At 44.8% G+C, this 24679-nt stretch overlaps 1 protein-coding gene across 3 annotated transcripts in view; it reads left to right on the plus strand.

Moving 5' to 3' along the window:
• GATA5 (GATA binding protein 5) overlaps positions 1–24679 on the plus strand; it is a 51908-nt gene that overhangs the window by 20608 nt on the left and 6621 nt on the right. For all 3 annotated transcript variants that reach the window (XM_083447550.1, XM_083447551.1, XM_083447549.1), the window contains exons 2-3: positions 3668–4338; positions 18286–18455. In XM_083447550.1, coding sequence (XP_083303676.1) covers positions 3804–4338; positions 18286–18455 — 705 coding nt within the window. In that variant the 5' untranslated portion in view covers positions 3668–3803. The remainder of the gene's footprint in view (positions 1–3667; positions 4339–18285; positions 18456–24679) is intronic.

Raw genomic sequence — 24679 nt, forward strand, 5'->3', positions numbered from 1 at the left:
GTGGCTATTAGGATAGTAGTGTAAGTTTGGGGAGAGCTTTCACAGATCTGAATTATCCAAACCATTATGGGCAGGGGAGAGAGGATAAATAATTCAAGAGTGTTCCAAGAAAGAAGAAAAACTATGAACCCCTATATTATAACACTTGGGTTTTCCTTCCAAAGTTCTGGGTCCAAAAATGGCTCACTAAATTCGGCACGACTTTTTTCCTTGCAAATGGCATGGAGCATGAACTACAGTTCAATGGGAGCCAACTAATTGAATTTAGGCCCTGCTTCTGAGTAGACTGGCATAGAAATCATAACCCAAGAAAATCCTTAATAAAAACAATTAAAAAGAGGGGGGGGATCATCTGCAAATAGTCTTAGCAGCAGTAATATTACTAATATTTATTTTTTAAATGCAATTTGTTACTACATCTATGGTGGCAAACTCTGACGCCAGTTGATAACCCCTTTGAGGACAAAAAATCTACATCTACTTACCTGGAACCTGGTTCTTTTCAAAGAAGCGGGACTTATTTACACATATATGTGATGATTAGGACAAAATCTACTGTGGATGCTGGGAGCATGCAGGATTAATTGTTAGTACTTAGCCCAATTCCAAACTCAGTTAAGAGCGACTGTGTTGCAGTGTATCCTGTTAAGCTGCTAGCTTTCTGTCTAAATATTATAGGCTGAGCTTTCGGATGTAGTTCAGCGCACAGAAAGTATCCTATTTATGGCTTGCATTTATATTGGCGCAGTGTATTCACCGCAACCGGGCAATGTGGTTCTAAACGGGCTTCATTATCCATCTGGGGCGATGCAACGTAACCCTGACAGCGCTTTTGGGACCGGGGTGTAAATGAATTTGGAGGCTGGGGCATCCGTTAGCACACAATCCACTGGCCTAATAAGGACAGCCAAATGAGACCAAAAGTCCGTTCTGTGTTTGACCGTGGCCAGCTGGGTGGTTCTTTAGGCTCTGTCAGACCTCTCCTTGTTCCTTCCTGGAACGTGGCCTGCCAAAAACAACTTCTTCAGAATAGATTCCTGGTGTCCCTTAAGCACTTACCGCTCATTGTATTTTAGTTTTATATGTCCTCCATATATATATATATATATATATATATATATATATAATCTTTTCCCAAAGTTGGTGGCCATCACAACATCTTCTGGGTGTGAATTCCACATGTTATTTGTGTGCTAAGTGTTTCTCTTTCTTATTCTGAAGCTTTCGGCATGTGTGTGTGTGTGTTTGTTTGTGTAAGGGGCTTTAATCCTTTGCATTCCTAACAGATGGTAAGCTGAGCTCCTTTGGGAGGAGTTATAAAAATGAATTAATTGTCATTAACAATAAACATGCAGAGGACTGTACTGCTTTTTGTTTCTTTTTGGTGGTCTGTTCTATTCTGGGGGTTTAGAGGAAGTTACTGTAATATGGTTGTGCTTATATATATATAAGCACGTTGTATATATATATATAATGTGCCCCCCCAAGAGCACCACTGCTTACGCTTAATTATTTTAGTTGGACACATTTCATGGAAATGTGTTCTCCATGCTCACCAGAAGTATTTGTAAGAGATTAGCTTTCCACTTGGTGGCAAGGAAGAACCTTATCTGGATGACGCCTGTTGCTCTTGGTTAATTCGTAATAGATGGATCAATTCACTCACAGCTGAAGAGGATATTTCATCTGGTTAGCAGTGTCGTTTTTGAGCCTCAAATGGGTTCCATGTGACTTTCTGTTCATAAATTATATTTCTGCCCCTGCAAATAAAAAAATTAAAGTCAGAATGCTGTTATGCTTCAATTCACAACTTCTGAATATAGCAAATTCCTGCTGGGTGACATATGAAGTGGATCCCCTGTCTTCGGAAGTTTATGTCACAGTGAATTTGTTAGCCTTTAAGATGCCACAAGACTCTTCAATGAATCTGCTTGGAGTAGGACTTAGTTGGCTGCAACTCAGTAATATTTCAATTACTAATCGCTAGAGCATCTCAAAGTGGATTCAGCTACTACTTCTAGAGTAAACCAACTGCTGTGGTACTCAGATTCTGCTTTTGGGCCTCCCATAGACATCTGGTTGGCCACTGTGAAAACAGGGTGCTGGATGAGAAGGGCCATTGGCCTGATTCTGGAGGCTGTTCTTATGAGGGTGATAGGACTACCACGAAATGAGTAGGCTTGAGTTCTCTGCCACTGTCTCCCTGTGTAAGGCCCTGTCGGGAAGTGTGCTTGGAGACTGCAATGCACACTTGCTAGGGGATCAGCACCACTGACATGGGTGGGTCTAAATTCCATGTAGCCTCGCAAAAGAATTTGCTTTTAGGGCACAAACAATGCATTCTTGCATTGTTTGCAAAATACTTTTAAAAATAGCCAATTGTTCCACTTCTCTTTCCGTCTGTCAGACTACAGATGCAGGCTGTAATCCTCAACTCATTCATTGCAACATAACCCTATGGGGCTCAGTGGGATAACGCTGGGTAGGCATAAAGAAACTGAAGTCACCATAGTGTTGCTTATACACTGGGGGGGGGGGGGGTGTAGTATAGGGACAACTGGAATCTACATGAGTTTGATGTTTAGTGGCTTGTGAGCTGCACCAGGGTCCAGATCTGAGAATGCAATCCTTTGCAGACTTTCTTGGGAGCAAGCCTTTTTGAACTCTGTGGGCCTTACTTCCAAATATACATGGATGGAGGGCATCAGTGAGCTGCAAATGTCTCTCCTCTGGCTTCTGATTGTCAAAAGTGCTTCAACCACAGCAGAACTGGTGGGCTGGTGTCCAGGACAGAGTTGTCCATCCCTTTGCCCTTAGCAACAAAGCTCTCTAGGCACTCACCCTCTGAACCTATTGTACCTCACGGGGATATTGTGAAGATCTTACTTTTCCCTTAATTGTATAGCTTTATGCTGCCCTTGCTGAACACCAAAGTTGTACATTTCATAATTTAAAAATGGCAACTGCAATGGGGTGCCTGCATGTTTGCTACCCGAACCTAGTTAGAGAAAGGGCAAAAAATAATAATATGAGAATAGGCTAGGTTATGGAAATGTGCTGCCTCTTTATATTTACCAGCCCTTTTCAAGTCATTGATGCAAAATAATAATGATAATCTCCAGTTAAATAAGTTTTTTTTAAGGAGACATTTTACTAACTGATGATCTTTGACAGTAAAGCTGCTGTTAAAACATGTGAGCAATTTTTTTAAAAAAAATGTTGAACACTCCAAATTTCAAATGATGTGAGTTCCAGGCTTCCTTCCCATCTTTGCTGTGATGTTCAAACCACTCTTGCTAAGTTTTTTAGGGCAGGGTTGCAAGCTACGGGAAGCAAAATGGATAGTTTGGTTAGAGAGAAATCATTGTTCACATTTACTACTAATAATAATTAGAGAACCCCTTTTGAACTTTTTATGTGCAAAGGAAAATGAATGAATTTGAGACGTTTGGGTCTGAAGATTGGGTCAATATTGCTTAGCAGATAGTAGAACAGCTGGATATTACCCTAGAGTGAATGTTTTGAATAATTTCTTTTATGTAACTGACAGATGAGCAAAAGAGGGGGAAAGGAAAAGGCTGGATGAAGCAACTTGTCATTTGCCAGAAGGAGCCAAGATACAGGACTCAAAAGCATCTCTTTATTTCTCCTCTCTCCTGTGTTCCAGGTGCCTGAAAGCTGCTTCAGTTGTATCGATGTGGGAAGATTAGCCGAGTTCTTCATGTCAAACTTCCGACCCTTGCCACCCAGCTGCCTTCTTTGTGCCCCACCAGCTGCACTGCTCCTGCCTTGAAGGATACAAAATGTACCAGAGCTTAACTCTTGCCCCCAACCCTGGCCAATCGGCATACTCCCATGACTCCAGCAACTTCCTGCACTCGCCAGCCAGCCCGGCCGTCTACGTTCCCACCAGCCGCATGCCTTCCATGCTCCAGAGCTTGCCTTACCTGCAGAGCTGCGAACCTGCCCACCAGGGCCACCCCCTGAGCAGCCACCCAGGATGGGCGCAGCCGGCCAGCGCCGAGGCCTCGCACTTCAATGGCAGCAGCCCTCATGCACCGCCGGGCTTCTCCTACTCTCACAGCCCCCCTGGCGGTAGCGGTGCCGGACGAGAGGCAGGCTACCAGAGCCCCTTGTTGCTGGGCACTGGGGGGCGCGACCAGTATGGCAATGCTCTGGTGCGCTCGGTCAATGGCTCCTACTCCAGCCCTTATCCCGGGGCTTACGTCAGCTCTGCGGAGATACCGCCATCTTGGACTGCAGGACACTTTGAGAGCAGCGTCTTGCACAGCCTTCAGACGCGACAGGGGGGCTTGCCTGGCCGGAGACCCACATTTGGTATGTAGCGTATCTCCCACTAATAGAATTGTAGAGTCGGAAGAGACCCATGGGCATAGCTAGGGGGCAAGGGGGACAGCTGGGCCCCTAAATCAAGTAAATAAGTAAAGATGCTTCACTAAAAGTAGAAAGGTTTTTGGCAGGTTTTTCTGAGCACTTGGGGTCAAAAGAAAGTAATTTAAAACAACGGTCATTGAGACATTTCATTCCGAATCTGCTGGACAGAGCCAGACAGAGGATGTTAACAAGTGGGTGTCCTGCCCCACCCCACAACATAAATCCTGGCTACACCCATGAAGAAACCCAAAGGGTCATCCATTCCAACTCTCAGAAGCCATTCCAAGAGCACATGGTTCTCTGCTTTTGAGGGGCTTTTGATCCCTGGTAGGACACTTTATTCAGACCTGAGGGCATTATGATGGAGGCCTTATCACCCATTTCTTTTGTCCAGAAATTATCATTAAAGCAGTTGCTTAAAAAGCACCATGAAAGTCCGCAAAACCTGTCAATGAATGTTAAAGAAGTGTGTGGTCTATGGCCCAGCTCATGCATAACATGAAGCTGAATGGTGGTATCATAACATGAATGAGGAAGCACACAGATGCCCAGAGTGTCAGCCAGAGTTGTTTTGCTTCTCCTCGGGCCGTTCTCTTTCTGCCTTGCACTGACTGAAGCCATGGTTTGGCTTAGTGCATCATCCAATCCCAGGGTTGTGGTTTACCTAACTTCTGATAAACCATGAGCTGTAACCAAAATCTGCCCCTCTGGTTTGCCTGGGAGTGTTAAACCACAAGCTTGGGTTCAGCCAACATGCAGCGAAGCCAAACCATGGTTTCACTCGATGCAGCAGAATGACTGGAAGCTCAAAACAATCACTATCTCCTTTCCAGAAGCCTGCATGTTCATACTAAGCCATGGTTTGACTTGGCATTCTATGCAAACAAGGACTATGTTGAGTGTATCACACTGTGTTCAGTACATGTCTGTTTGACCTACAATCTGTCTCTGGTCTTAATTTGTCCTAAGCAAACCCACCCCAGTTCCAGAACCTGGAAAATTCTGTAAATCCACTTTGAGTCAAAATGTGCATGTAGTCAAAGGCAGGGATGGGGAAGCTATGGTCCTCTAGATCTTTTCAGACCCATCAGCCCCAGTCAGCATGGCCAGAGGGTGAGGGATGATGGGAGCTGGAGTCCAGCAACATCCAGAGGGACAGAACTTCACCACCCATGGCCTAAGAGTGCTTTAATGCTGTATTGAAACCAGAATCTAGTTGATTCGTAATTGGTTCTCCTCTAAGGTCCTCTGGAAATTATAGGTCTGTGAAAAGGGGATTATTTAAGAAGAAGAAGCTTCCAAGAGGTGTCTGAGTGACATTGGCTATGATGGCTACCATTGGTGCATTTGAAAGCCAAGCCAAGCCAAGAAGGCATTTGAGTCAACACTGTTGAAAACGAAAAGCTGAACTAGATTGATGGCTCTCTTGGTGTTCTTAAGCTGGTTTGAAATTGGCTTCAAAGTTTGTCCCGGAGTTTTGTTTTGTTTTATGTGGGTGCCTGCATAACTACATCATTCATTTTAAAAATGCTAAGTCTCCCTTTATGAAATAATCTGCTAGAGGTAGTATTGTAAATGGGGGCACTGGAGAGAGGGATGAAACGGAATATTAGAAGAATGAAAACTTTGGCCAAAACAAATCCTCCCCACACCCTAGCATTCAAGAATCTCCAGCAAATGCTGTCTTGGCTTGGAAATAGTAAAAACTATTTTTGGGGTTTTGTGTGCCTGGGACATGGCTTTGGAAGCCAAATTCTGTCCTTGGTGTGGCTGCAGACAGGCAATATATGGGAACCCTTCGGTTTAGAATATGTGCCTGATTGCTGTAGTTAGTGTTCAGATGCAAAGGAACTTGAAAAAAATACTTGGATATTTTTTCATGCCCTATATGGGAAGGAGCAACGTAGATCGTTTCAGGCAATGAATTCATCTGCTTGTCTCTCAGGAAGCACTTGAGTGCTGGATATATTTTGGCTGGCAGTAGCTTTCGATATATTCATAAACCTAGGTGCATTTTGCTCAGTGTGCAATTGCTCTGTGTCATTATATATCTGTTCAGGTGTTATGCCGTTTCCTAGGCAAAGTGACTTCTGTTCAGTATGTGGGGTATGTGTGTGTGTGTGTGTGTGTGTGTGTAAAACTGCCTCCAAGAGGGAGAAAAGGCTTTGATGGCAACGCTCTGTATTGTCACACTACATTGTATCAAATGTTCACAGCACTTCTGAAGTATTTCTACGAATGCAGATAGCAATGGGGCTGACATGAGACTGAGAGTGCAGGATCTAGCCCAGTGGTGTGCAGTCAAGTGGACTAGAGGGACTAGACTAGTCCTCTAAATGTTCCTGGTAAATTAAAGTATCAAAGCCTGGCGCCTCCTTCCTAAAGCCTGGGAATCTTCTGCCTGGCTCAGGGAGGGAGGCATGATGCTCCAACAGGGTCCAAGAGCGCTCCCTTCACCTTCCCGGCTTTGGGAAGAAGGCAGGAGGGCTGCAGTATCTTGTCAGAGGCCTGGAGCGTGTGACTCCCCCACCCCATCGCCCCTACAAGCTGGTCCTCTGGCCTTACTGTTCCCCTGGGGAAAATTTCACTGCACACCACTGGTCTAGCCTGAAGCCACTGTTCATTTGGAAGTGAGCTGGTGCTGATTTGCATGCAGGGCACTTGCCCCCAAGTCTGCTTCTGAGTTCATGACTTCCAGATCTGAACTAGGGATGGGGTGTTCCCTGTGCCTCATCAGCATATTGCCCTTAGATCTTTACCCCCATCAAGAGCAGCGCGAATGGGAAGGAATTCTGGGGTCAAATGCTCATCTATATCAAACTTTGGCCTTGCTTTGCTTTGCACATGGATTGGGTCTGTGTGGGTGGGTGTAAGTGTGCACATCTCTTATTTCTTTTGAATGAACAACTGCACTCCAGTGAGTTTCCCAGCAGTTTTCATCAGTAGGGGATTTCAGAATGGAATTGGGAAGTCTTGATTTAGCATGGGGACTAGCACTACGCTATCAACTATTTTATATGCCATTGCAGCATATGTTAGGATAATAGCATTGTCCCATTGGGCTGGGAGGCAATTGGGCTTTCTCCTGCGAATATTTTGGAAGGGTTGTAGTTGTAGTAACGTGGTGCCGGGTGCGAATTTTGCCTTTCTAATAACATTTCTTGTTAGCTGTCACCTGTTAACATAAAAAAGAAAGGTGGCACTCTTCAAATGAAGGGAAGTTTTCAGCACCACAGATTAAAAATAGGACCATCATCTGTTCTTTGGACATTTGACTTAAAATCCAGTTCCCTAAGATTTTATCAGTCGCTTTAAAAGAATCATTTCAAAACAGGGATCTGAATTCCAGTTTTAAATTGGTGGGTGTTTCTACTGAATTGGATTATGGCTCAAAGTTTAATGCTTGAAGTTGCAAGAACAGTGACTGACAAGGGAAGACTGACAACGGAAAATGGGGCTAGTCTCCAAAACACATGCAAGAACTTTTATATCTGTACTTTGATGCCTTGTAGCCTGGTCCTATGCATGTTGACTTGACTGTAAGTCCGCTGAATTCAATTAGGCTTCCTCTTAAGTAAGCAGGCAGAAGATTCTTACATTCTTACACAACCAGCCCTCGATTTTGCCGGGATTCGTTGTTTCCCAAACCCTTTTCTCTCTTCCCAAACCCTTCCTTGCGAAACTTCAGAAGGGAAAAGATTTTTTGTTGTCGCGCCCTTCCCAAAGCTGCCTTGGTGAATAGCCTTTCTATAGTCACATATAGGCTATGAAAGAGCCACGGGGTTACACTTTCCCCATGGAGTCAGAAATAACAGCGGTGGTTTCGGGCGCCCGGAGTAATCTGCCTCCCTCCACAATATCCATGTTGTGCAGCTTTCAGAGGTGGCGCTGTTTGGTGTTTAAATGAGGTGAGCAGATTTACAGCCGTTTCGCCTTTTAAAAGTAATTTATTGGGGTAAATGAGTTGAGATCTGAACAGACTCCAAGGCTCCTAATTCGCCTTCGCCCAAACAAATCTCTCGCCCTCCCCGGCTACGTGCGCCGTGGCACCATCCATCAACAGCCGCTCAAAATCGCCCAGCCATAGGACCATCAAAGCCGCTTCGCTTCGCTTTGGGTTCACACTGCTTTTTTTTTTACGAAAAGAAAAGAAAGAAACAGAAACAGAAAAGAATCTCAATCAAACGCACTTTCTTAAGCAGGCGCTTGGTTAATAAAACCCGCCTCGATCTGGTTCTTGCAACTATCCCTTCGTTTGGGCTTTATGTTCCGAAGTCCCTTTTGAATCCTTTTGAAAGACGACTTAATCTTTTGTTATCTTGGTTGGATGACTCTGTCTCTGCTTTTCTCCGCCCTTTATCTTTACCCTAAGAACAAAGCAGAATTAGTCCCCGACTCTTAAAAGGAGAAAAAGTGCTTTAACCTTGAGTCCCACCGCCAGAGTGAACGGAAAGGCTTCGGGAGTAAAATTTGGGGGTTGTGACCCAAATCCCCCCCCCCCCCCGCACCGGGGAGCGCCATTCTAAACGCTGCCTTTCTCCTACTTTGCATCGCTGGAAATATTTTCGCATTCGAATAAAAGAAGCAAGCAAAGAGCCCTTTGCGATGTGAATTCGCCGCTGCCCTTTCAGTTCAGCTGGATTTTGCAAAACCCACGGAACCAGGTCTCCCTAGCATAACAGGAAATATTTTTGGATTTCCAAAATTGTTTCTGTATTTAGGAGCTGCAGCCCGTAGTTTAGACAGGTCCTGTGCATTTTTATTCAGAAATCCCACTGTCTTCAATGGGATTTACTCTCAAGTAAGTGATCAGAAGACTGCAGCCCTAATTAAACCACTGGATTTTGTTTTTTACTTTGAAATAAGTTTAATTGATTGCAGTATTAATCTACCCCCCCCCCCAAAAAAAGTATGGAGGTTCAGCCTTGCAGTTTAGGATTTACAAAATAATAATATGGGTGTTTAGTAGGCAATAAGACTGTTAATCCTGTGCCTAGGTGATCTGGGAGTAGATCCCTGAACACAAATTCCCTAAAAGTGGAATTTGCTTTCGAATAAGCACATAAGGAGTGTGTTGAACTTAATTCTGTAGGGCTAGTAGGCTGAAATTCTATGTACTATTTGTGTACCTTATTTCCTTAAATTCTAAACTGATCTTCAACAGAAGAGTCCAGGACGGGGTGTGAAATAATTCTGGATATGAAAGTGGAAAAATGCAACATTTTCAACCTGCGAGGGATTTCCACAATGTAACAACAACAACAAAAAGTTGGGTCCCTTTACACTTCCATCAGTATCAAAATGGCATGTCTTTTCCCTCCCTGCTACTTACATTTGGAATTTTCTCAGCTGTTTAAATCAATATATTAAATTGCAAAGGAGCATGTCATTAAAAACTCCTTTCAAACATAACCACAAGTTTTTCACTTGATTATTCTCTTTTCTGAGCTTGCAGAGATCAGAGTCATTGGAAGTATGAATTGTATTCCTAAGTCATGCTTAGAGGAGGATCGTTGAAATAAATAACTGAAGACTGTTGATTTTCAGAGTGTCTACCTGGAATATGATATATTGTGGGTGGCATCAAACAGCACAGCACATTTGCATCCCCGTCAGTACCAGTTTTGCAACCTAAGTTACAGAATTCAGTCTACTGATCATTTTGCACAGCCATACGTCTACTGAGGTTTGGGGTGTGTGGTTTTATTTTATTGTGTTACGGAAATTGTTGAGCTGTAACAGATTAACTCCATCAAACAAGTGATCAACTAAATTATTTAGATACTTGAAATGACTTGTCTTTGGGTAGGGGTGCTAAATCATATTAAAAGTCATATCAACTGTTAAGCATATTTATAATTTTCATATCAAATCAATACATTTCCCCCCCTGTGTTTGTATCATTATACCTTCTAATAGTTCTGTGGCTAGAATCAGCATTTTTGACAGTGCAGTCCTCTGTTTATTCACTCAAAATGCAAATCCTGGTTCCAGTTGTTCTTATATTCCAGTGCATTTACGATTGCACCCTTAATCAGGAACCCTATGCAGCTCAGTGAAAGTTCAGAGGGAAACATATAATAAGACTGGGCTGTTGCTCTGTGATGTGAAATGTATCCACAGGGATTGATGGTGGGAGGGATCAGTTGAATTTGCATCCCTCGGCCAGTAAACCGAGATGAGCTCCACAATTCCAAAGTCATCTGTGACTGAACTTAACGGTTAGGGGTCCCTTTATTCTTTACCTAAATATCCTTGGGAGAGAGCGATGCTGTGTATCACTGAACTAAATTAGCACTGAGGCAATTCCTTTTTCATAAACTGTTTAAGCCTTGCTTATTCCTCCTTCAATGTTTGCTCTTAATGTTCCATGAGCTGCAGGGGTTGGTTTCTTTTGATAGTAAGCATTCAGTACTGTTTTCTCAGTTTGTGAACTTGATGCTTTTGCTTGTTTGTTTGTTTTAAACTTTACAATGGCTAGGCTAAGTACATATCCCTTGATTGCAATCCAGAGTTAAATGTCTAGATATGAAGCCCGGTCCATGTTTTACTTGGAAATAAACCAGTGGTATTCAATTAAGCTTTCCCATGAATGAGTTGAGGGTGACTGTATTCTATTTTCTGTTATGGGCACATGTGCACACAACAGTAATTACCTGAAAATCAAATGCTTTCTGGTTGTTTCCCTGGTTTGATGATTTTAAAATAGAATATATCTCTACGCATCAGAGCAGGTACTCCTTTAACAGAGCAGCAGATCTGTGTATTTTTAAGTTGCTGTATCAAAAATGAAGGGATGCGGGTGGCACTGTGGGTTAAACCACAGAGACTAGGACTTGTCGATCAGAAGGTCGGCGGTTCGAATCCCCATGACGGGGTGAGCTCCCGTTGCTCGGTCCCTGCTCCTGCCAACCTAGCAGTTTGAAAGCACGTCAAAGTGCAAGTAGATAAATAGGTACCACTCTGGCGGGAAGGTAAATGGCATTTCTGTGCGCTGCTCTGGTTTGCCAGAAGCGGCTTAGTCATGCTGGCCACATGACCCGGAAGCTGTACGCCGGCTCCCTTGGCCAATAAAGCGAGATGAGCACCACAACCCCAGAGTCGGTCACGACTGGACCTAGTGTTCAGGGGTCCTTTACTTATCAAAAATGAAAGGGCTAAAACAAAACCATATTGGTAGTAAGTGACCTGTTTTAAAACGAGGCATTTCTTCTAGGGAGAGAAATAGGAACAGCTCTTCTTTGAAGTTGCCTGTGGAATGACTTTTAAATAGATCCTCTTTACAACAATGGCCAGTTATTGTATAGAAATGGGAGCTCATTGTCTGAAGGGTTTATCACTGAAGCTTTATATAAAGTGTATAAATACTGAAATAAATTGAACATTATTTCAGTAACCAAAAATGAATAGAGGGGGAAAGGCGGTCCCTGATGTTTCATTTATAAAGAATAGATCACAGAATCTTAAGAGTTTGAAGGGATCCTGAGGGTCATCTAGTCCAACCCCCTGCAATGCAGGAATCTAAACTAGTGTCCATGACAGGTGGCCAACCAACCTTTGCTTGAAAACCTCCAAGGAAGGAGAGTCTATCACCTCTCATTGGAGTCTGTTCCACTGCTGAACAGCTCTTACTGTCAGAAAGTCCCTCCCCCCCCGAATGTTTAGTTGGAATCTCCTTTCTTGCAACTTGAAGCCATTGGTTTGAGTCCTACCCTCCAGGGCACGAGAAAACAAGCATGTGACTGCCCTTAAGATATTTGAAGATGGCTATCATAGCTCCTCTCTGTCTCCTCTTCTCCAGGCTAAACATACTCAACTCCCTCAACCATTCCTCATAAGGCTCAGTTTCCAGACCCTTGATCATCTTGGTTGCCCTCCTCTGCACATGTTCCAGCTTGTCAACACCCTTCTTAAATTGTCAGTTTTCTCCTCCTCAGGGTTGCTCTGTCACCCAATAGCATTTCTCCATGTTCCCTATACAGAGGACCTACCATTTGCTTGTTCTTCCTCTTCCTTCAGACATAGCCAAAGAAACCCTTTTACTTATTTTTAACCTCTCTCTCTATCGACACGGGTGGTGCTGTGGGTAAAACCTCAGAGCCTAGGACTTGCCGATCGCATGGTTCGAATCCCCGCGGCGGGGTGAGCTCCCGTCGTTCGGTCCCAGCTCCTGCCCACCTAGCAGTTCGAAAGCACCCTTAAGTGCAAGTAGATAAATAGCTACCGCTTTATAGCGGGAAGGTAAACGGTGTTCCATGTGCTGCTGTGGTGCCGGTTCACCGGAGCAGCTTCGTCACGCTAGCCACGTGACCCGGAAGTGTCTGCGGACAGCGCTGGCTCCCGGCCTCTAGAGTGAGATGAGCGCACAACCCTAGAGTCTGTCAAGACTAGCCCATATGAGCAGGGGTACCTTTACCTTTACCTTACTCTATCGATTAAGGGTGCATTCCTGTACAGTGGTACCTCTGGTTACGTACTTAATTCATTCCGGAGGTCCGTTCTTAACCTGAAACTGTTCTTAACCTGAAGCACCACTTTAGCTAATGGGGCCTCCCGCTGCTGTTGCACCGCTGCCACACAATTTGTGTTCTCATCCTGAAGCAAAGTTCTTAATCCGAGATACTATTTCTGTGTGTAACCTGAAGCGTGTGTAACCTGAAGTGTATGTTACCCAAGGTACCGCTGTATTGGAGTTTTTGGGCTATGTTTCTGCAACACCAGATACATTCTACAGGCATCACAGCTACACCAGTGAAACTCCTCTGATGCCATGGCTGCAATGCAGCAATTTGGGTGATATACTTCACCATGCCTCTAGGACATGGTTATGTGCCTATCATTGGGCAATACCACCAGTTCTGGCACGGGACATTTCCCTCCCATTGACTTCAATGAAAGGCAAGACAACAAAAGCCACTCCTGTGTCAAAAGCCTCCCATACAACTTTACCATGGAAGTGCATAGGATACGGTGTATCTTGACACCCAATTGCTGGCCATCACCTTTTCAACTTGATGATTGCAACCTGGACAGGGAAGAGGAATTCCCTGGTGCAGATTTGAACTGGAAGTCCCCTGAGCATGCCTGTACATGCTTTGCAAACTGCACCACAGGGTTCCTGTTTCTGGCTACTGTCAAGCTTGTCCACCTTCATTTCATGCGAGATCAAAAAGCCCCCATGTTGGGACTTGCACCAGCAACCACTGGAGTATGTTTGTAGCTCCTTTGCATGCTTCTTGTGTATTGGGGTTGGGTGACCTGCATTGGGGACTGGAGTCCATTGGTGACTGGTAGGGCAGAGAGAAGGAAGGTCCAAGAATAGATGGAGAGCCAGAACCAACAACAGGACCTCATCCTTCTCCCTGCTGTGTTCTACCAGAGCAACATTGAGACTGAGGAGGAGAAAGGTGACAGTCACTGACACCCTATGAATTGGATGAAAGATATAAGATAGGCAGGTGGAGGCTGGCTGAGGGCAGACTCAGGTTGGTGTGGGGCAGTGCCATATTCACTCTAATGGACCAGCCTCCACTGGCATGATAGACGTCTCCTCTGGGTAGTCTTCATGAGTTGGCTTCCTTGGTGTGTGGGTGTCATCAGCAAAATAGTCTTTGGGCATATCTGTCACTTTATGTATCTTTGCCTGTTGCTCCACATAATTTGACTTTGCTTGGCCCATCAGTCGTTTAAAAGCCCAACCGCATATAGAATCTGAAACTGGTGGGGAATAACATTGTGTCTATATCTCTAAATACAACTGGATGAGGGAGCATCTCTCTAAAATGCATGTGACTTCGTTCACATGGCACCAGAGAGGCAATACTTTGGATTGCATGTAATGCAATTCCATTTGTAAATGTAGACTAGCATATGTTCACTTTCAAGTATGCATGCACATTTAACACTCTTCATATACATACCTTGACATTTGTTTTAAATTGATTTTGACTTTGCATTTTTAAACTACAGGGACCTTGTATTGAAGGATAGGTAAGAAACTGAATAACTAATAATGACAATAAGAACACCACATGCATTGGTCTTCTTCATGTAGCCCCCACTCTAGTTATTATGACTTAAGGCTACAACCCTGTTCATTCTTTTAAAGGTAAAGGGACCCCTGACCATTAGTTCCAGTCGTGACCGACTCTGGGGTTGTGGCACTCATCTCGCTTTATTGGCCAAGGGAGCCGGCGTACAGCTTCCGGGTCATGTGGCCAGCATGACTAAGCCGCTTCTGGCGAACCAGAGCAGCGCACGGAAACACCATTTACCTTCCCGCAGGAGGGGTACCTATTTATCTACTTGCACTTCGACGTGCTTTCGAACTGCTAGGTTGGCAGGAGTTCATTCTTTTAGATGGGAGTAAAGTAAACATAGTAGGACTTGATTCTGTCTGTGCATAGGATTGCACAGCTCACCATGATTAAGCACTAGCTGGATGCAGCCCATATCTATATATTCCCTATATTTCCCCTTCTCCTGGATAAAATATGTCTGCCATACTTTTACCTCCATTTTAAGATTATCAGATTCAATCTCTATTTTATTTAATGGTCTCTTCATGCACTGCAGTGGCATTCAGTTCCGAAAGTGCATTGGTGGAGGTCGGCTGTGAATCTGCCCTTTTTATTTGGTCAAGAGCAGCTTCTAAATTATATCCTTTTATGATCCAAGCCTGTGTAGCTAAGGTGCATGTGAGGCATTCTTGGTGCAGTACCTGAAAACTGCAGTGTCCTCTTTCCTTTAAATATTGAGTTGCCATTCTCCAAGCATGCAGACTTCTATTTAAAAAATAAATAAATGAGTGAGGTTAAGCCAGGAAGGGGTAGGCTTCACTTACTCCCCCCCCCCCCTGCATCTGACAAGCTAAGTCGATCCTTACTATTAAAACTCTTGTGCCTGGTTTGGCTGTGGTGTGTATCTGCTGCAAGGAGTGAAAGAGAAACCAGTCTTTGCTGGTATTTAACATAGGTCTGACTCCTTTAAGCAACGAAAAGCCTTGGCTTGACCTACCAGTTTAAAACGCGCAGCCCTAAAAGCAAAGCATAGGGCAGATGTGTGTGCCTGAAGGCTTAGCTCTGACCCTCCATCGGAGCAGAGCTCTCGAGTCCTTGCCTACCACGAGGTCAGTATTTGGCCGGTGTCATGCTGTAAAACTGACTCCGAACCTCTACCCGGAGTCTGTCATTTGTCAGCTCTGAGCTGTCGGTGTGATTGATACCCAGGCCTCAGTATCCCCCAACCTTCTCCATCAGCTAAAGACATTCCAGCAGGTCTTGTCCAGTCTGCCTGTCGCCACCAGTCAGCAAGCAGCGCTGCTTGATTGAAATCAGGGAAGTCTCCCGATCTCCTCCGCCTCCCCTTTTATCATCTTAGAATAACATCATCCCGATCATTTATTTTTACAACCAAGCTGGGTCGCACTTCATCTCGCCCATTCAAACAGCACAAAGCAAGGGTTTTTCTGGGGGCAAATGGAAGCCATACACTCCTCCGAGTCTCCGCCGATGTCAGTGGCTATTAGTTATGGCTGCTTCATTGACAATACATTTATCACTAATTAAAGAATACAAGAAATTAACTGAAAAGGGGTGTGTGAGTATGTGTGGACTGAGTGGAGGGGATGTAGGTCATTTTTCTACTTGTCTAGTTCAGGAGACACATGGCTGCCTCTTAAAAACATAAGGAAGAGACAAGTATTGGAAATTTGATTGTTTTAATGCTCTGATCCTAAACCCCTTGGGCAAAATCTAGACGCACCTCAGCTTCGTGAACATCAGTGAAATCCTAACAATCTATTTTGTTTGTATCTCTATCCCGTCTCTCATTGGAAGGCATATAAAAATACATTTAGAACTACAACAGTACACACAGCCACACCCATAACCCCAAAACAATCCATACAGCACATTGCAGATTGCAGGGACAAAATGCAATCTGGAAGAAGATACCAATGATACAGTAGGGTGGCGCTGTGGTCTAAACCACTGAGTCTCTTGGGCTTGCTGATCGGAAGGTCAGCGGTTCGAATCCGCATGAAGGGGGGAGCTCCTGTTGCTCTGTCCCAGCTTCTGCCAACCTAGCAGTTCGAAAGCATACCACTGCAAGTAAGATAAATAGGTACCTCTGTAGTGGGAAGGTAAACTGTGTTTCCATGTGCTCTGGCTAAGCGGTTTAGTCATGCTGGCCACATGACCCGGAAAGTTGTCTGTGGACAAACGCCGGCTCCCTCAATCTGAAAAGCGAGATGAGCACTGCAACCCCATAGTTACCTTTGACTGGACTTAACCGTCCAGGGGTCCTTTAGCTTTTTTACCTTTTCCAATAATACGAAGTGGAAACTATTGGTTTTAAGTGTTCACTTCTCATATCATAGACTTGTAGAGTTGTCAGGGACACAAAGGGTCATTCAGTCCAGGAATGCAATGCAGGAATCACAACTAAAGTTCTATATATACTGATAGCAATACTGTAATTGAGTACTGATGGTACCTCATGCCTCTTTCTCCTTCCAACTCACCTCCCTTTTCAAGATCTCTCAACCTCTTGGCTCTCACCTAAGACACAACCCATCCAGACTGGTTCTCTCTCTCTCAGGGCCCAAGCACAGTCCCTTGTCTTAAATATATATACACAGTGGTCATTTTCATAGAATCATAGAATCATAGAGTTGGAAGAGACCACAAGGGCCATCGAGTCCAACCCCCTGCCAAGCAGGAAACACCATCAGAGCACTCCTGACATATGGTTGTCAAGCCTCTGCTTAAAGACCTCCAAAGAAGGAGACTCCACCACACTCCTTGGCAGCAAATTCCACTGTCGAACAGCTCTTACTGTAAGGAAGTTCTTCCTAATGTTTAGGTGGAATCTTCTTTCTTGTCTCTTGGTCACACTGATTGGGCTTCCTGCCCTTAGTCCAATGTTATACCCGACTTACAAATGTTTGTGCACACAATAACCCTGAGGCTGTGTTTGAGGATTGCAGGAAGGAATGCCCTCTATGAGGTTCACCCTTCCTTGAAATTCTTTGCCCTTCTTTCACTCCCATGGAATGCAATGGATTTCTCTGGGGGAAGGTTGGGGGGCAGGTTTATCCTTTAACATTATTGACACAACAAAAGGGTGTTAGTGGTGAATTCATTCCTGTTCATCAGTTGCAGTGCTTATAAGAATAATAATTAATAATAATTTATTATTTATTATTTATAGCCCAACCCATCTGGCTGGGTTTGCCTAGCCATTCTGGGCGGCTCCCAACAGAATTAAAAGCACAATAAAACATCAAACATTAAAAACCTCCCTAAACAGGGCTGCCTTCAGATGTCTTCTAAATGCCAGGTAGTTGTTTATTTCCTTGATATCTGATGGGAGGGTGTTCCACAGGGTGGGTGCCACTACAGAGAAGGCCCTCTGCCTTGTTCCCCAAGCCACCATTTTGCTGCTGCCCCAAGAGGCTATGGCGTACCAAAAGGAGGACAAAAATAAACCCAGAATATTTGTGGTATGGATCCTGTGGGATTCCAGTAGGAAGTTAAGGGAATATGCACCAATTGGATGTGAAGCAATGAGGCAACCTCACCCAAAATTGAAGGTATAAGCAGTATTGACAGTGGGATCTCTTGTGACTGTCTTGCCCCATCATGAGCACAAATTTTCATAAATGCAATGGAAATGATGTCTGGTGGGAGCCTCTGTAAGGAGCTTCAAAACCTAGCCTGTAGGCTTTCTGATGCCATCGTTCCCATTCAATGACTTATTGTACTTCACGGCAGGAGATTTACCATTTCTGAGATGTGCTACGGTGTCTCTTGTCTCGATGCTGTGAAGGGACCGGGTCCCTACTTGAATGCCTAACGAAATGTGTCTCGCCTTTTGTTTCACTTTCAGAGTTCTTGGAGGAATTCCCCGGAGATGGCAGAGAATGTGTTAACTGTGGAGCAATGTCCACTCCACTTTGGAGGAAAGATGGGACAGGGCACTACCTGTGCAATGCCTGTGGTCTATATCACAAAATGAATGGCATTAACCGGCCTCTCATCAAGCCCCAGAAAAGGCTGGTAAGTCTGGCTAACCCTCAGTTGGCTTCTGTTTTACTAAAGGATTCTCCACATCCACCTTGTCTGGTCTTTAATATTGGATGGCCTCTCACCCCCTGGGTCTGATCCAGCAGGTGGCTGCTTATATTCTGAACTCTTTGCAAACTGAGTGGATGCCAATGCAGAGACCTTGGGACTGTTCTCTCCTCCTGCACAAGGAAAGCTGCCTGCCAGAACCCCCCTGGATCAGGCCCAAGGCCCATTTAGTCCAACATTCTGTTCTCATAGCTACCAACGAGGTGCCTATGGGAAGCCCACAAGCAAGCCTCCCGGGTGCAAGACCCCTCTCCCCACTTGTGATTTCCAACAACTGGTATTCAGAGGCTTACTGCTGCCAGTACTGAAGGCACAAAGCCATCCTGGTGAGTAGGCTTATCCACCAGGAATCTGTCTAATCCAGTTTAATATGCTTGAGTTTGCATCCAGAGAATCTGGAAGCTGGGTGTGGTTCCTGTATCTTGGAGACGGGCGAGTTGTCAGTTTTAGATAGCATTGCATTCTCTATGAAGCGGCAAATATAGTCTGTGGGTTCTCTTGGACCCAGCTTTTTGCAGAATGCTCAGGTTACTTTGGTGGCTAGGTATGTTTCTGACCAGCTTTGGATTGTGAGTCAGCTGCAATCTTTCCTGGATCAGCTTAGCTGGTCTATGGTGATTCAAGCACTGGTAATCTTGAAGATAAGGCGTAGCTCTTGGCTGGTTTAGAAGCCATGACTGGTGCAGAATTCTGCAGCCTGTTTGCTATTGGGTGTTGGCTACTGCCAACATGGGACGCGGGTGGCGCTGTGGGTTAAACCACAGAGCCTAGGACTTGCCGATCAGAAGGTCAGTGGTTCGAATCCCTGCGACGGGGTGAGCTCCCGTTGCTTGATCCCTGCTCCTGCCAACCTAGCAGTTCGAAAGCACATCAAAGTGCAAGTAGATAAATAGGTACCGCTCTGGTGGGAAGGTAAACGGCGTTTCCGTGTGCTGCTCTGGTTCACCAGATGCAGCTTAGTCATGCTGGCCACATGACCCGGAAGCTGTACGCCAGCTCTCTCGGCCAATAAAGCGAGATGAGCGCCGCAATCCCAGAGTCGGTCACGACTGGACCTAATGGTCAGGGGTTCCTTTACCTTTACTTTTTACTGCCAACATATAACACCTATTATTATTTATTGTTTATTAAATTAGTATACCAACCACCATCCATAGATCTCGTGGTGGTACATAGCATAAAAATACAAGATGAAAACAGAAAAGGCATAATAAAAACAAGAACAAACCAAACCCATAACACCCTCTTCCACAAACACATTTAAAAGGAAAGAGAATGCTAACCAACCAAAGGCCTGATTGAAGAGGTATGTTTTTGCCTAAAGATGCATAATGAAGGTGCCAGGCAAACATCCCCGGGGAGAGCATTCCACCAACAGGGAGCCACTGCAAAAAAGGCCCCGGCTTGTGTTGTCACCCTCTGGACCTCTGGAGGAGGCACACAAAGAAGGACCTTGCATGATGATTGCAGTGTCTGGGTTGGACCTTGAGTTATTGTGGTTCTGAGCTGTTTGAGTTGAGGTTGCTCCACTGACTGCCAGTATGTTCTTGAATGTACTTGGAGAAGAGCTGTGGCTCAGTGGCAGAGCATCTACCTTCCCTGCAAAAGGGCCCAAGTTCAATTCCTGGCATCTCCAGGTGGGGCTGGAAGAGGAGCCTTGGTCTGGAATCCTGGAGAGTTGCTGCTGCCAGTCTGTGTAGACAGTACTGAGCTAGACAGAACAATGGATCTCACTCCACCAACCTATTTTCAAGGTCTTGCTATTGGCATACAAAGTCTTAAGCAACCTGGGGCCAGTGTGCTTAAAAGATCACCTTATTCCCCATTCCTCTGCCTGATCTTTGCATTCTGCCACTGAGGCACATCTGAGGATGCCTACAGGGTCAGACTCTCCTCAGCAAGAAAGTGTGCATTCAGTGTAGGAACTTTTATGGAACCTTTTGCAAAATGTTCTTAATATATATGTGACTTTAGGTATGGTCAGGGACCCCTGACCACTAGGGCCAGTCATGGCCAACTCTGGGGTTGCAGCGCTCATCTCACTTTATTGGCTGAGGGAGCCGGCGTACAGCTTCCGGGTCATGTGGCCAGCATGACTAAGCCGCTTCTGGCGAACCAGAGCAGCGCACGGAAATGCCGTTTACCTTCCCGCTGGAGCGGTACCTATTTATCTACTTGCACTTTGATGTGCTTTTGAACTGCTAGGTTGGCAGGAGCAGGGACCAAGCAATGGGAGCTCACCCCATCACGGGGATTCCAACTGCCGACCTTCTGATCAGCAAGTCCTAGGCTCTATGGTTTAACCCACAGCGCTACCCGCGTCCCTTATATGTGACATTATCCACTTGCAATTTAATTTCGAATACATCCAAATGCAGGTTTTAAAACCATGTGACTGTTACTCCCTGCTTTTCTTTTCTTTTGGCCTGCTTTTCAGGTTTGGGGTTCCAATTTTAGGTTTCATAAAGGAAGCCCAAGCTTTCAAAAACGCACAGCATTCCCCAGATTCAGTCTGCAAAACTCTGGCGCCTCATGGTTGGAGTCAAGACTTGCCTATGTTTACATTTAGCAACTTCACACTTCATCTAATTTTATACTCTGTGGCTTGACTCCAGCTAACTCAAAGTAGACCCACTGAAAGTAATGACCCTAAGTTAGTCACGTTCATTAATTTCAGTGGGTCTACTCTGAGCAGGAATAGCACTGGATGTAACCCAGTGCGTCTTTCCCTTCCACTGTTACTCACCGAGCTTTAAAGTACAACATTCTTCCCTCCCCCTTCAGTTGTTTAGAGAATATATCTTACACCCCTGGCAGCAGAAATGTTGACTTGTCCTTGGGATTCCAAAGGTATTTCCCATGACCTTCATCTTTCTTTGCTGGATTAAAACTATTCAAGCCCTAAACGTAGTATTGGAAAGGGAGAGGAAAATACACGATGGCAGCTGGTCATTGTGCACCTGGAATCTGCCTTAATCAAAATTAAAAAGGGGGAGATTGTGGGCAAATTGTCCAATTCTAATCACTGTGGTGAATGAAGATAAGCCCTTTGCTAGTATTGCTGTTTCTGTTGTTTCTTCTTCTTCTTCTTCTTCTTCTTCTTCTTCTTCTTCTTCTTCTTCTTCTTCTTCTTCTTCCTCTTCTTCCTCTTCTTCCTCTTCTTCTTCTATCACTCATAGCCGAGTAAGATTGTCTTCCATAAACACAGTTTTAACAGTGAGTCCGTAAGTGACTGCGGAGGCCAATTCTGGATCCTTCCACAGTGGGGGCATAGGTTTCCGGGCGGGAGTTGATCATGGTGCGGGTTTGCCAAGTATACCTTCCTCTTAGCACATTTCTCCCTTGTGTCCTGAGTTCGAGTGTCTTCAAAGCCCATGACACCTTTGGTAAAGGCTGTTCTCCAACTGGAGCTCTCACAGGCCAGTGTTTCCCAGTTGTCGGTGTTTACACTACATATTTTTAGATTTGCCTAGAGAGAGTCTTTGAACCTCTTTTGTTGACCACCGGCATTACGCTTTCCATTTTTAGGTTCAGAATAGAGTAGTTGGACATGAAGATAAGATCTAACCTAATCTTGCTGGTTAACCTCCCCTTAGATCCCTCTCCTAACCAAGCATGCATCTGGAATCAGAGTTTGACTAAGTACTAAAGTTCTGGGGAAGGTTAGCCAGAGGGGAGAGTTGTCCATCTCTTTCCCTCCGATTCATAGGAAGGGACCACGAGGATCATCTAGTCCAACCCCTGCAATGAAGGTATCTTTTGCCCAACATGGGCCATGGACCCATGGCTGTTCCTTGGGTGCTCACACAGTATGATCAACAGATGTGCAATTTGTGCACACAAATCGTTGAGCTACACACTGGCATGTTTATTCACAGGTAACATTCAACAAGTGTACACCAGAGTACAAAACAGTTGAGCTGCCTTTCACACAAACACTTGTGTGTGTGTGTGTATAGAGTCAACCATATAAAGAATTGGAGAAAATAATTGTTCAGCTGAGTATTGTGTGTCATTCGAGCCACAATGACTCTGGGTGCGACTTCCATCTTGGTTCAGTCCTCTGGCTTTGTAGCTGAGGCTCCGTACGAGCCTTTCCTGCGTGCTTTGAATGAAACACATTACAAAGTCCATGATACCAAAAGCTTATCAGCTGCATTTGGCTGCCGAGCGCAGTCTGGGGTGGACTTTCTGTTTTAAGGGCTCGGTCTGGTTTTGTATAAACAAACACATCGGGGTGCAATGTTGAAGTCAACAACTTCCTAGCCAAGGTCAAAGCTCTGCAAAGGCAGAGTGGAATAGGAAGAGGGGGGGAGGAATTCACTTTCTCTTTTTAAAGAAGCACAGTAAGAATAATGCTGGAGCTTTTGCAACAAATGTGCCTCCCTCCCTCCTTCCCTGACAACCAAAATAGACCTTAGTCTTTTACCACTATTGCCAAATGCTGGAGAGAATTTGTAATCTGACTATTTCCCTTCTGGAAGAGTAGTCCTTTTCCTACAGGGCTCATCTGCCATGGTCACAGTCACACCATATGTTTCGATCACTCTTATATGTCTTTAAACAGTCATGGCTTCCCCCCAAAGAATCCTAGGAACTGTGGTTTGAACGGGGCTGATAGCTGATAGGAGACCCTTAAGAAATGACATTTCTTAAGGATTTTGTTTTGGGGGGAAGCCATGCCACTGTTTGATCAAACAGTATCACAGCAATCCTTACAGTCCTAGTTGATTTTACTTTAATTAACAATATTGTGATCTGTCAACACTTTTTTTCATTATCATGATCACAGTGTTTAACCAATAATTTTGTTGAGGTCTGTAGCGTTGGCCATTTTTGCTGTAGCCGCTGTAGAACGTGACCTGGCAGAGGAGGAGGGATGGCCCCATATTACATATTATTATATAAAGCAGTGGGAGAAAGCAAACACCAAACATTCAGGCCTGGACCTGGAAAGCCCAAACCTGTGCCTAGAAATGGGGAACAAACGTGTGGGTGAACATTCAGGAACTTCACAACCACAAGGCTAAAATGTGTCATTCCACTATGTCTTCCTGAAACGCCGGTCACCACTGTGGTCTTTGCAGTACTTCTCGTTCTGATTCCTGCTCCCCTTCACTTAATTCATCATTTGTGGGGACCAAGTTTTTAATAGCAAAACAAACAGATGTGCAGGTTTTTTGCATTGTGGGTAATTTTCAAGGCAATGGGGTGATGCTCATGAAGAACTGATACTTTAAGGCTGTGAAACATTATTGAAGCACCTAAAGTGAGAGTATGTTAGTTTGCAAGATGTATCTGCTGCAGGACTACACGATATCAAGCTGCCAGTTTGGGGTGAGGGGTTAGAGAGCCTTCCCTCATCACAGAATCATAGATGAGTTGGAAGGGACCCTGAGGGTCATCTAGTCCAACCCCCTGCAATGCAGGAATCTCAGCTAAAGCATCCACGGCAGACCTCTGCTTAAAAATTCAGCCTCTGTTTAAAAACCTCCAAGGAAGGAGAGTCCACAACCTCCAGGCTAAACATACTCAGCTCCCTCAACCATTCCTCATAAGGCTCAGTTTCCAGACCCTTGATTGTCTTGGTTGCCATTAAAGCTTCCTGGATATTTTTAAAACACTTCTACACACACACACACACACAGAGAGAGAGAGAGAGAGAGAGAGAGAGAGAGAGGGCTAACTTTTCATGTGAAAGGATGAGTACTTGTTTTCACCAGGCACAAATCCAGTGGTATGATTCTCACGCTGGCATCTGTGCAGCAAATCATCACAAACTTCACATGGAACTGCTGATTGCATGTAACAGTCAAAATATGTTTCCCTGTTTGGGTCAGAGACTTAGCAGTGGAACAAGTTGGGCTCCATAATTCTAACTCGTAAAAGTTTCTCATTTGAAGCCCTTAAAAGTGAAGGGGTTGCAACAGAGCCAGAGAATCTCTTAATTTTCTTCATGAACATGGGCACATGTATGACCACACCTTGAAGAAGACACCAGGGGCTGGTGAGAATTGCCTTGGGCAGTAGTGGTAGGAGATTCAGCTCATCCAGTTACCCTTAGCATTGTCAGTTCTTGCATTGTAATTTTTTACTATTCTGCTTGTTTACACAACCATCGTGCGAGGAAGGCCACTGGGTTATTTATC

Source organism: Podarcis tiliguerta (genome assembly GCF_965153285.1).
Source record: "Podarcis tiliguerta genome assembly, chromosome: 6".
In the NCBI taxonomy this organism is placed as follows: domain Eukaryota; kingdom Metazoa; phylum Chordata; class Lepidosauria; order Squamata; family Lacertidae; genus Podarcis; species Podarcis tiliguerta.